The sequence below is a fragment of the Sander lucioperca genome, chromosome 22 (genome assembly GCF_008315115.2).
Source record: "Sander lucioperca isolate FBNREF2018 chromosome 22, SLUC_FBN_1.2, whole genome shotgun sequence".
NCBI lineage: Eukaryota > Metazoa > Chordata > Actinopteri > Perciformes > Percidae > Sander > Sander lucioperca.
Genome location: NC_050194.1, coordinates 20,957,532 through 20,971,023, shown reverse-complemented (window position 1 = coordinate 20,971,023; position 13,492 = coordinate 20,957,532). Strand labels below are relative to the sequence as shown.

The following is a 13,492-nucleotide window of genomic DNA, read 5'->3' as shown; positions in this document are numbered from 1 at the left end:
AATATTGTATTGAACTTGTGTTAATTTGTTCAGAGCCACCATGAAATTATATCTGTTAAAAAAAGAACTGAGGCAGACAGGATGAACAAAAAGGAAGGATGAAAGGGAGACCAAGAGTGTGAAGAGAGGCGGGACGATGGAGTGGGGATTTTCAGAAAATACACAAGTGCAACGTAATGTATATATCTATTGCTTGAAAAACATGTTTTTATACTAATGTACTACTGGCTTATTTCTGAACACGTTGTCACATGTTGCAGACTAGTCATTGCCGGAGTGATCGAAGTGACACTCTATTATGTTAGCTGTCAAAATGTTAATCTTATTTTCTAGGTTTCTTTTCCCTGTCTTGATTGTGAAAAAGCAGAGCACTCTTCTAGTTGTGATTGTATTGTAGGAAAAAACTAATTTTCACTCCTCAAAAATAGACAACTACAAGAGACAGTAAGTACATAGCGATAAAAAGTCAATCATTGTGAACTTGTGATGCTGAAACTGTCATGTCTTCTCGCTCATGCAATTTCATTTTCTCCTGTGACGGACTGTTGATTAGACTGTAGACTGTAGATTATGTGTTTGCTAGGTCCTTTAAGACCCTTTTTTTGCAGTCTGTCCGTCTCATTACAACATGAAAATTGGAGAAAGGTTTATTATTCCCTACCAGAGGCCACACTCCACCAATCCAGACAAGAAAGAATTGACAAACAAAAAGACTCTTGAGGTTTGATTAATAATTACCTCACTTAATTAAGTTTCTAGGTTAAATTGGCGGCATAAAGACATGCCAGATAAACGCCCCTGAGGTTTTGGTGTGATAGGAAGTTGTGGTGCTATGCATTGTATTTATAGACCAATTGATCCACTGAAGCATTGTGTGTGGGATAATTCACTGACTGATGGGTTAAAAAAATCCTTAATTGTACTGGATACAATCTTCAATCTTAATTATGTTGAATTTAATTTCTTTTAAATTATTATTCAGGAACAAAGAAAGCAGGATGCTGGCCAAATGCTGTGAATGAATACATGTGTGTGTGGCTGGTTGGCATTCGGATACTATGTAGGGGATGTTGTTATGTCACAGCAGTCAATGCTGAGCCTGTTCTCTCCCAAGTGTGGCCCTCCCCACACAAGATCGCTAAAACTGTGCCACCTCTTCCAGCACTCTCTCTCTCTTACACACGCTCCCACCTACAGTCCTACAGTACATGTTGAATAGTAATGCACGCACGCGCACGCACACACACACACACACACACACACACACACACACACACACACACACACACACACACCTGGCAGTATTGATCGGTTGCCAGAGGACACAAGGTCGAGTCACATGGTGTCAATATTTAAACCAGCACTCAGCATTGGGGACCTCTACCATAACCTCATTAATATGGGGGCTCTGCTTTGCTCAAATACTCTCCTGGCACAGAAAAAGGTCGACTTGAGGAATGTTCAGGACTGCATACCTACACACAAACAACACACACACACACACACACACACACACACACACACACACTACTCTTTCACATGCGAAAAGCTGTCGAAACAAGGAAATTAATGGATACACTCTATGTTTACTGAGTTTCCTATTAAAACCATAGACTGTATATAAAGATGGATGATGCATCTATACTTCATCTTACATAACAAACTGTGCGCAGTAGTGATCGGGCGGTGAACCAGCGGTATCAAAGTCCCGCCCATACACCTGCACAACCAATCACGAGTCAATCACAGCTGTAATAGCTCAAATAACTTGACACTTAAACAAGTATCAGTGTGATAAGAACTACCTAAAATGACAGAAACCATCTTTTGGAAACATTTATTTGACGTGTATTTAGATTTTTTAGTGTGGCCTATGTCCCATTTGCTAACATAGAAGGGGCGGGATTTTTGACCTATACTGCAGCCAGCCACCTGGGGGCAATCAAGATGATTTGGCTTCACTTATACAGTCTATGCATCTACCCCTTATTGAAACAGGATGTTGCGGTGGTACATAGCACAGTGAACTGTAGTTCTGAACTTTAAACCAATGGGATGTCAGTTAAAGTGCTCATTGCGTTATATATCTTTTTGTGCACGTTATAGGTTTAAAAAGTAAAAAAGCCCAAAGTCCACCCCAAAGGACCTTACCATCTTCCAGAGAAAACACTGTTCACAAACTGCTCCAAACAGCTCTATTGTAGTCCAGCCTTTACTTCAGAGACAAACGTGCGTCACTTTGTAACATAACGGAGCGCTCAACACACAGGATGAAAAGAGGAGCTGCAGCAATGTGCAGTACAAAAAAATTAGGGCTGTCAAAATAACGTGCTCATTTCGATTAATTAATCTGAGAAAAAATAACGTGTTAAAAAAAATAACGCAGATTAATCCATTCCATATTGAACTTTGACCCAGAGCTGTTCTAGCCACCATTGGACTGTAAAATGAAGGAGGGAGACGAGAATGCGCTGCCTGGATCATTAATTGGAACATTTACTTATAAAAATCTTCTTCCTGAATAGGGCTGGGTACCGAAATCCGGTGCTAATACGGCACAGGTGCCTTCGCGACCTGTATCTACCAGACCGAATAGCAACGCGGATTTCAGCGCCTCATTTCGGTGCCACTGATATGTCTGCGCTTCTCTCGGATGCTCTGAAACAGACGTTACAGGCAACAGAAACATCGCTGCACGTGACGCTAGTTAACACTATACTCGACAGCAGCTAACGTTAGCCTACCGCTAGCTAGTAGCTGGATTAAACACGGTTACAATGCTGACAGCTAACGCTAAACGGTGTAAAGTGTGACTGTATTTTACTGTACAGGATTCCAACACCGGGCTGTAACAATGTGCAGCTGCCGTTGTCGGGAAAAACACAGACGGTGTGTTCAATGAAACTGGTAACCTACAGCCTCGTGGTGCATTCAAAGTTGTTGTTAAAGGCCCTTTTCCCATCTGGTGGTTGTTTTTCTCATTCAACAGCAATTTACTAGTGAAAGAAGTTATTGTTATAGTTATTACATTATTATTAAATCATTTAATTTTGACCATATGGCCTAACAATAAACAAGCTGTTCTTTAATGTTGCCGACTGTTGTTTAGTACCCTTCTTTTTTTTCTTTCTTTTTTTTAACTTTCTTAAAAAGTATCGGTTAAAGCACCAGGCAAAAATGATGTATGCGATTCATTTAGATTAATTAATCACAAAGTATGTAATTAATTAGATTAATTTTTTTAATCGACTGACAGCCCTAAATAAAATATAGTGTTTTTTGAAAATTAAACCACATAAACCCATTCTGGTACAACCTCTAAATACAATTACATACCTGAAAATGAGCATAATATGAGCACTTTAAGCTTAGACAGATTGTTTGTGTCCTTTTTACCTGGTCTTAAATCATGCTTTTCTACAGTATACACACACTCACACACACATGCAGAATGCTTTGTGCCTGACTGCTTGTTTAATCACTCATTCTATCACTCCATCACTTACCCAATAAAACAGTCAAGGGGGCCTTAAGGCTCCAACAGACAGTGTAATTCTCAAGAACAGTCCATTCTGATTAATTGTTCTAGCATCTGTGTGTCACTTTTGCCCTTGCTATCCCGCTTTTCCCGCTCTGGTTTTATCTGTCTCCAAAGATTGTCAGGAGAAAGGCTCAACTCGATCAATATGGCTGATGCTGCTTGTACGTCCACCCTCATGTTATTTTCACATGTGAACACAACAGTTCAGCTAAGATCAGCAAAGTGTGTGTCCACAAGCTTCTTTCAATCCTCTAGTGCCTCATTTACACTGATGACTGCACACAAGTACACACACACACACACACACACACACACACACACACACACACACACACACACAAACAAACAAACAAACACTTGGTGCAGACACACTGCTCCCTGAGATAAGAGTAATGTTCGCCACATTCCAGATCTTAAAGTTACCATTTAAGACGGTTTATCTCCTGCCCTAACTCTCATTCACGCCTTTCGCTGCCTCACTAGAGAGAGTAATGGAGGTCACAGAGCCACAAGGGGAAAGGAGAGAGGCAGAAGCAAAAACAGAGGAAGAGAGAAAGCAAAACAGCAATAGCTATTTCTTTATTTAGTAGGCTATTCCGTGATGAAAAAAAAAATTACATGCAAAATACTATACTGCCCTGCAGGGACCGAAAGGGTTCTGGAGAACTGAGCATTCATTTTCCCTTAATTTGACATCTTTTTAGGAAGAATATTCTTAAAAAAACAAAACACACAAGACCTAAAAAATGCAGGTACTCTGCCTTTAGACAATCTCAATGGAACACACAGCTACAAACAAAATGTGTTGTTTCATCTTTCTTTTCCATTTTGAACTAAAACAAGTATAATTAATTATAATTTGATGTTATGCTTAATGACACTAAATCACCTAGGCTAAAATTTCTTATGTTTTTACTTCATCAGAATTTGATTTACCTACCACTTTATTTCTGTGGTACTGAATTAATAATGTGAGATAATATTAAAACAAATTAGTATGGGAAACAGGTACTGTAGGAAAATGTGGGAAGATTTTTGCTTTAGCTAAGGTTAGCTGTGGCCACCTCACCCAGTTAACTTTACCTCAAAGGATTTGTCTTAAGTCAAGTTCAAATCTAAACCATGCCACATGTACATTAAAGACTTATTATTATTACTTGTCGCTATAATAATTTCCTCTGTACATTCCGGCCATAATAAAGCCAGAATGCAGTAACTGCTACCTGTATATTGTGGTATGGCTAGAATTTTAGTTTAGTCTAAAATGTCAAAAAGGGAGATACTGGTATTAACTTAATTTTGATCAAATATGTATACTGTGTTTTGGCTTTGTATGACAGTAAACTGGTGCAAATATGGCAGCATTTTGACCAAATTAAATTTTCCATCCCATTTATCGGACCAATGGTATCCATCAATCAACCGGTCAGTAATACATCTCTTTTTCTTTCTTTGAAATGTATTTCAAACATGTAAAAGAAAACAGAAAAGCAGGTCATTCAGAAAATAATATAGATAGTATAGATACTCTCTCTTATTCTGTCTGTCCTGACCTGTACTCCAGAGAGAAGCGGGTCAGCTCTGTGCTGTTGTGGATCCATTTGAACTCCAGTGGCCAGCTTCCCTCAGCCATACAGGTCAGCACCAGCCTGTTGCGTTCCAGATGGAGCTGGCTACGCACCGGCTCGGTCTTGAAGTAGGGAGGCACGTCATCTGTAAAGAATAAAGAACAGAGTTAGGAATTAGGATTTTTTTTTTTTTTTTTTTTTTTTTTATGAGACATCTTGCGAACGGAAAATACCTCAAAAGCATCCAAATAAAGAACACCTACTCTTAAATCCCACATACATCCATGAACCTGGAGGCACAAATGTGCACATAAAAACACAGACTACAGAATGACAGGAAAAATGTGTGAGCATTAAGGATAAAAGAGAGAGAAACAAATGTATTTTCTTGTAAACTTATCTTTCAAAAAACCTTACCAAAAAAACATTTGAATGGGAAACTTGAACAAAGAGGCAACTGCCGTTGATGCTTACATCTTGAACAAAGAGGCAACTGCCGTTGATGCTTACATCGGACTGTAACAGATTGTAGATGGTCAGATGCTAGAATCTCACCGAAGACAAAGCAAACTCTGCTTTATTTGATTATCACTCGCATGTAAACACCCAGCTGTCACACTCCAGATGGAAAACCCTTTCTGAACGTGTCCCTTTTTGAAGGTACCTAATCTCATGTGAGGCACTGTTGCCTGCGTTCTTGACTTGCTCTGGGAGTGTCAGAGATGTCTGGCTAACACGGAAGTGGAAGCAGAGGCATCAAGTCAAGAAGGATTGCTCCTGCATCTCCTGCACTGTGTATTTGTGTGTCAGTAATTCATTGGCACAGGGCACCACTTTCCTCCAAGCTAGACAGAGCAGACAGGAGAGGAGTAAAGCCGAGGAGGAGGCATGAAATCCTTTCATCATTCGTTCGCCTCCACTCCGTTTCGCTCTGTCTTTCGCTCTTTCTGCGTTTCTTATACACGCTCTGCTGAAGTGTGAAGGAATGGATTGAGGAAGACCGTCGAGAACCTCTCCACAGGGTGATGCACACGCACACAACACACACACACACACACACACACACACACACACGCACACGCACACAACCACACACACACACACACACAGATTGTTATATCTCAATCGAGAAGCCTCACACACAAACTGTCAAGGTCCCTTGCGGTTCTAATATCTCACCTTTGATAAATGACACAAAAATACAGGGCTTACTTGATGATCATTGTAAATATAGAACACATTAATTGGATGGTTGGATAATATAATTATCAAATTGACTGATAATCAGGCACTGGAATTAAACTGTCAAAATGATCTATAGTGCTGATATTTTGTTCTTCAATTGCGGCTCGACAAATCCACTGAAGGTAGACTGATAAGAGGAGGAATGGGGAAGAAAATAGGGAATGAAAGTAAAATAGAGTGAGAGACCAAAGATGATTTATAAGCTTTTCACTTTCATTCTACTGAGGCTTCTGGAAGTATACGCTTCATTTGATGACATTATTTCTTTGTAGGTAGTGTTAACACTATTAGTATAGCGTGAAGTACAGTATCTTATCATGGAGGTACACAACACTTACTTGAAGGTATCTACATAAGAGTGACATGACACTGTCATGACACATGAACCCTAACCCTAACTCTAACACTAACCCTAACCATAACTTGTCTCAAAAACAACAAAACAAACCGAATGACACTTACTAAAAAAAGCGTTATGTCATAAACGTTTATGACTTGTTTATAATGTTTATGACACATTCATGACAGTGTCATGTCACTCTTATGTAGATACCTTCAAGTAAAGTGTGACCAAACATCCTTAGTTTCTAGTTCCAAATGCTCTCATTTGAAAATACTGGTGATCAACTACAAAACTCTTGTTGCTGCTGTTCTAATATTTAGGCTACACTCATTGACATAAATGGGCTGTGCAAAGTATTAAAAACACAAAACACAACTACAGCTTCCAAAATGACCATAAAGTTGAATCAACACCTCTGTAAAAGCAATTTAAACATTATAACTTTCATGAAGGTAGGAGTTATACAGGACTGCTGTGTAATACCACATTAGTTTTAGTTAGGTGTACCAAATAAACTGTGAACTGACATGGCAGATCAAAATGTTATTTTCAGTGATGTTGAGGAACTTTAAAAAGAAAGATAAAGTGATAAGTAGAAAGTATTTTGCCATTACACAACAAAAATTCAAATAAAACATAAAACATGGTTCACATAAAGTACATAATGAGGAAAGACAAATTACATGCATATGAACAGCAGTTGTTTGCCATTCAAACGTGCATAACATCTGAATATGTCAACAATGAATATTCATACATTCCAGCACCTTCTTGATGCATATTCATAAACAGTACTTTGGTTTTCGAGAATCTGAGCGTGGTGCTAGCCCGTAGGCTGGCCATCAAAAAATATTTATAACAAAGAGAAGAAAGCAGAGGAGACTCAACAAAGCACCACAAAGTGTTGTTCTGTCAGATTAAACTCACATTACTACATAGGATTGCGTTCAAATGTTCAAAATTGTGCCCCTTGCTATGACTGCACACTGTGGTCTGTTAAAAAAAAAACGGATCCCTTTAACTAGTCGAACATGAAGAAAGCCTCCACACAGCAATAGCCTAAAAAGTGGAACACAGACACGGCTAATCAGAAAGTCACAGTGTGAAGTGAAGTCTCTGTTAGTGCAAAGAAATAATAGACAATGAACCAGAAAAAAGGGCATACTTAAATTAAGTGACGCAAGAAAAAAAAACGACTGAAAAAGATATATGAGAGAGCAGCATGGCAGACAGAGGGCTTAATAGATGCAAAATAGAGATAAAATGTAAAATAGACTCTGAGGTGCCTTTAGAGTTTGAGTGCCTGGGCATTTCCCAAAGCAGTGTGGGTTAATACCATGCCTGGCACAGAGGAAGATAGGCTGCAAAAATGAGGGAGATTGAGATGTGCAATAGTGATTTTAGATGGCCGAGACTAATTATTCCCTGGCGATGTACGCTTTGCTTTTATCTGTGATGATGAGGGAGATATGAGGGGGGAGGCAGAAGAAAAAGAGAGGCAGGGAAAGAGAGGTAAAGGAACAGACAGCACTGCAGTGAAAAGCAGAGGGTATGCAAACAAAATGCACACAGATTCTCATTCGTCCACAGGAAAGTGTGAGGCCAAAGAAAACATTGATTACTGATGAGTATCTCCAATAGTCCCTCTCATTAGGAAGTCCATGAGAGCTCATCAGTGATAGCTGAGGTATCGGCACACGCAACAGGAGAAAAAAGCTCAGGGGACATGTGCTGACATAATAGTTAAGGAATGCCACTAATGATTTTTTTCATTACCGATTAATATGTCAATTTTTTTTTTTTTTTTATTAAAGTCGAAAAATACTACTACTTCTAATAATAATCTAATATGACCAAACACTGCAGTGTTATGAAGCATTTTAGAGTCTTTCAGCTCATTGTTTTGGTTCTATGGCCTGCACCTTTACTGTTTCGTTCAACTGTCACTGCTCTCTCAAACCTCATTAGCAGCTGCAGCATGTAGCCGTTTTCAGCAACAACAAAAAAGCTATGATAAACCCACTAGTGACTAGCTGGTAAACGTAGTGAAGTATTTTGCTGCATTTACTGTAGCTCAGTCTCAGAAATGAAGGGGGGCAAAGGGCAAAAATGCACCCAAGAAATCACAGAATGCCCCTAAAAAAGTAGTGTTTGACGTAGGGCTGTCCTCGACTAAAGAAATTCTTAGTCGACTAACACTTATATGATTTTGTCGATTAATCGATTAGTTGATGTAATCGACAGAGCTGTGCTCTTTGAGAGGTGGTTAAGACTAGAAAAGCACAATATAAATGTAGTTAATTAACCATCTGTAAAACTGACTTTCTCCACAATTAATCCTGCAAAAGCACCACTTTAAATCTTGTGTTTACCAGAAATGTGCCCATAAGTTTCTTGGAAATGAGTAATTAACCATGAATAAGCATAAAAAATTACTTATCAACTAAAGAAATCTTAGTCGACTAAGACCAAAACGACCGATTAGTCGACTAATCGACTAAGAGGTGGCAGCCCTAGTGTGACGGGCAGAAATCGCCCCTAAGATTTCGAAAGACATAAAGGATATTAGCCTAAATTACCAGTTTAGGCTAATCTCCTAATCCTAATGTATCTTAAACCATCATTTTATTTGCATTCAATTCATTTAATGCCCATTTCTGTCTCAAACATACACTCATACAAATAACTCTGCCGTTACATATAAATGCACTGATAATAGCAATAGTTTGCTATTTATTTACTCATTTTGGCACAAGGGGATGATTATTGTATGCATTTTAATTTGGACTCATTTCACATTAAATAGCAGCAGCTTTATGCTCCAACTACTTAAATAAAATTCCCTCAAATGTTGCAAATGCCCCGTTGTTTTAGACAATGAAAGTAAGAGTTGCCCCCGAAATATATATTTTTAATTTCCTACACTGATTTAGCTGCTAAACAACCACATATTTTCCTTAAGGGTTGTAGAGACCAAAGCACAGGTAGACGTATTGAACTTTCATTTACCAGGGGGTCAGAAACACAACTAACGTTACAGCATTAAAGCTAATTTTGTTCAGTTTGCTGGATATGTAGGTAGCCAACAGTCTGCCAGCACATTAACAACAACTTCATAAGGTGATAGTATAACAATGTTGTGTTAATATATTGTTATGCTGCCCAAGTGGCCAAATAATCTGGCATTGTTGCTTTAATTTATAAACCAATTGGCAAATTAAATTTAAGTGCTTGGCAGCAGGAACTACATGCTATCAATATGGAGAGCAAAGCATAATGTGTACAACATGAGGTCTTACTTATGAAACATATTGTAAGCTCTTAACCCATTTAATTTAGCTGACACATGAACAGACGACGTAGTTTAACGTTACAACAAAAATGCGTGTGCTAGAAGCTAACGTTAGTGTAATGATAATTCTCAGTACCAACGACGACTACTGAACAGCCCGACATGACGCCAGAGGTCTGCAGTAACGTCAGCTAGCTAGCTTACATGCCGACCGACATTAGCCTGAAACTCTCAAACAACCACGTATACAATGACCATCTTTCTCTCATAATAAACAACAAGGAAGTTGGACAAATTATTAACGACATGTGCTTACAAGTCTACACTGCTTTGTTTACGGTAATAATTACCTTAACCAGGGGGACTAGTGAGAGTGCACTCAGCCCTTGGCTTCACTGGTCCGGTGGTCTACTGGATTCCCGAGGCATTACCAACAGATTAGTCTTGCATTGCCAGACCTAACCTCACAGCGCTGCGGAGTTACCAAACAGCAGATCAACGCACTGCTGCATCACTGGCTGCATGCTCTTTAAATTTACCAGCACTTTGGCGACATAACACCGACATTGAATTGTATGTCCTAAAAATGAAATATTGTAACAATAATGTAGCAAGCCTATCTTTTCTGAAAATAAAGTACGATAATATGATCTCAAAGGGAATTAGGCTATTCTTATGTCACACTATAGGCTACAGTGCAAACTGTAAACTACAAACATTGATGGATAAATGAGACTAAAGTAACATTGCCTGTCTTATGTCAAGCCATGACATGAAATGCAGTGTAATAAAGACCAATGATTTCTTAGGCACTTCCAATCCATGCAAACACCAAACTAGTGGGGCAGATAAGGGGGAAAATCATTCACAAGTGGATACAAGCACCCAATTTGGTGTGGTTATCCCTCTGGGGCCAATAATTTGAAAAATAACGTTAGCCACCTGATTTTCCAAGATGGCCGCCATTTCCGGCATATCTACATATCTATTTTGTGTTTCGAGAGTCTTTTTGTGGTATTTAGAGTAAATAATGTGAAAAAAACAAGCATAAAACGTGACATAATTCCAAGAAAAAAATTATTACGAAGTATGCCAACGTAACAGGAGGTTTTATGTTATTTACTTTTTTGGAGACACATACAATTATTGTATTTATGTTCTTTGTATTTATGTGGGTGATTATATTTATGTTCATTAAGGCCAACATTGCTATTCCTGGCACTTACAGCTGCACAGTGCTGTACAGGTAAGACCAAAGTGATAGCATTTACATCTTTCACGGCATTCTGCTTTGCATCCACATTTGGTCAGTTGCTGACAGCTCTCTACAATTGGTGATAGCTCTGTCCAGAAGATCTGCCATAGATCACCTGTCTTGGTCCAACCCCACTCAGAAGGACTCAGTATTTCTGGCTGGCATACAGTTGCTTGACTCCAGATGCAGCCTGCCTGGTAGGCTGAACGCTTTACATGCTGCAGCAATGCTGCTTGAGTTGGAGGAATGGCTTCATATGGCCTTTGCTTTCTGGCAAACAAGTCCAACCTGGCTTCATCTACTCCTCCTGCTTCGCTGGATTTGTCGTACATTATGATCACAAACTTCTCTAAAATCTTCAGGTCGCCATCATCCATTCTTGGAGGGTAGTGGCTAAGCTGGCTGAAGATTTCAGAAGCTTTGTCCAATATATTCCATGTTTGCCAAGCAGTCTTCTTCCCTTTGCCACGGAAAGCTGAAACATCACAGCCAGTGAATGCATGAAAGAAGAGAATACCGCTGCTTTTCTCCCTTCCAATACATTGATAGAGGTCATGTACAGGGATCCATCTTTGGTTCACTCCTTGGCCAAAAGCGAGCCACAATTGTTGCAGACCAATGTCCTGAAGAACTGGCAGAACACTGACTGCAATAACAAGAACGTCTGTGTCACTGGCTTTGACCATAAGGTTTTTGCTGCCATTTTTGGCTGCATGTTTAGCGTGGACAAAGATCCTAGTGTCAGCTTCCTCATGACTACATGGACTTACATCATCTAGGTTGATGGAGTGGTTGCTGACAGCTTGAGCCTCTTTGGTCACTATAACCACATTTGGTGTTAAAGTTTCTGCAATTCTGTCAGCTAGGAAGTGGAACAGCTCAGTTTTATTCTCATCATCTCTGAGAAAGTTCCGCCAGTTTGTGGGTATTTTGCCATTGCTGGTCACTTTGCGTCTGGCTCCATGTCCTCTCTTTGACCTAGCTTCTGCCTTCAAACTAGATTGTTGGTAGATGTCAAAGACTGTGTCTGTTCTTTTGTATTTCACAGAGTATGCCTCTATTTTGGGGAGAACCTCAAATGCAGCGGTCAAATGTTTTTGAGCTCCGTGGTGGCAAACTGTTCACCAGCGCTGAGCCATCAATAATGATGGTTTCTGCTTCTGGTTCAGTGTCGGGGGTTTTGACAAGAGACTCAAGGATGGCAGCCACCATCACTCAGGGCAGCAGGGAATGGCTGATTCTCATGTCTAAAGAACTCCTTCAGATCACATTCTCTGCTCTGGCATGAGATAAACAGTTTGGAGAAGAGCTGGCAGTCCTCCTTCAGCACCTTTTTCTTCAAAGAATTGACAGAGGCTCGTTCCTGATGGAAGAAGTTCATGCAGTTCTTCTTGATTGGCTCATAAAGTTTGGGTTCTTCTTCTTCAAATCCTTTCATGAACTGTTGGAAACGGGTTTTGCCTCTCTCATAGTGCGTATGAATCAATGCAGCTGCACTTGGGTTTGCAATATCCTTTGTGTCTAGTGAAAACAGATCCTGGCTCTCTTCCTTGAAAGGATTGCCCATATCTTTCATGACACTGGTTAGCTTGTTGACTTTGTCAAGAGACAACACTTGAGCTCGTTTGGTCTGCTCATGGTGGCTGGTTTGTTCTGTACCTTCTTTGACTCCAGATGCTGCATCATACTGCAAAACCAAGCAGCTGACTTCAGGACCAGCTACCATCCACCTTCTTAGGGCTGATGGATCTTCAGTCAAACCTATTGCACCCCCACTTCCCTTGATGACAGCATTGGCCTGTTCATGAGCTTGGTCTATGGCCATTGCAGAGAACTCTCTGCTTGATTTGTGCACAACAAATGTTCCACTCTGAAACTCCTGGGCTAGCTGAGGGTGTTTATGTTTCAGGGTCATCATGTCTCTGAGGTGGACTGGAAGCCAGCGTGCATAATTCACATTGTTGTTGGAAAAAAAGTATGGTATTAACTCAGCCAGTGACTGACAGTACAGGCTGAAGTTGGCTTCCCTGAACGAGCGGATCAGCAGGAGGATCACAAGTTCCATTGAAAACACCAAATGCCAGAACTGAAATTGGGGGCTTTGTAGTTTGCGATTCTCACACCAAGCCTCAAATTCGAGCATGGCCTCATTATTTTGAACCGTCTCATTGGTGTAGTCATTGTAAGCTGCCTGCAGAAGCTTGTACAGACAGCATGCCGTTATCTGGTCCATTTGTCGTGTTTTAGT

General features: G+C 39.9%; 1 protein-coding gene across 6 annotated transcripts in view; it reads right to left on the bottom strand.

Annotated features, from left to right (window-relative positions):
* Window positions 1-13,492, bottom strand: part of sdk2b (sidekick cell adhesion molecule 2b) — a 290,162-nt gene that overhangs the window by 79,908 nt on the left and 196,762 nt on the right. For 5 of the 6 annotated variants that reach the window (XM_035997326.1, XM_031314962.2, XM_035997327.1 and 2 more), the window contains exon 2: window positions 5,095-5,254. In XM_035997326.1, coding sequence (XP_035853219.1) covers window positions 5,095-5,254 — 160 coding nt within the window. Of the gene's footprint in view, window positions 1-5,094; window positions 5,255-10,339; window positions 10,375-13,492 lie in introns of those variants that run through there. The other variant, XM_035997328.1, reaches the window with a different exon arrangement.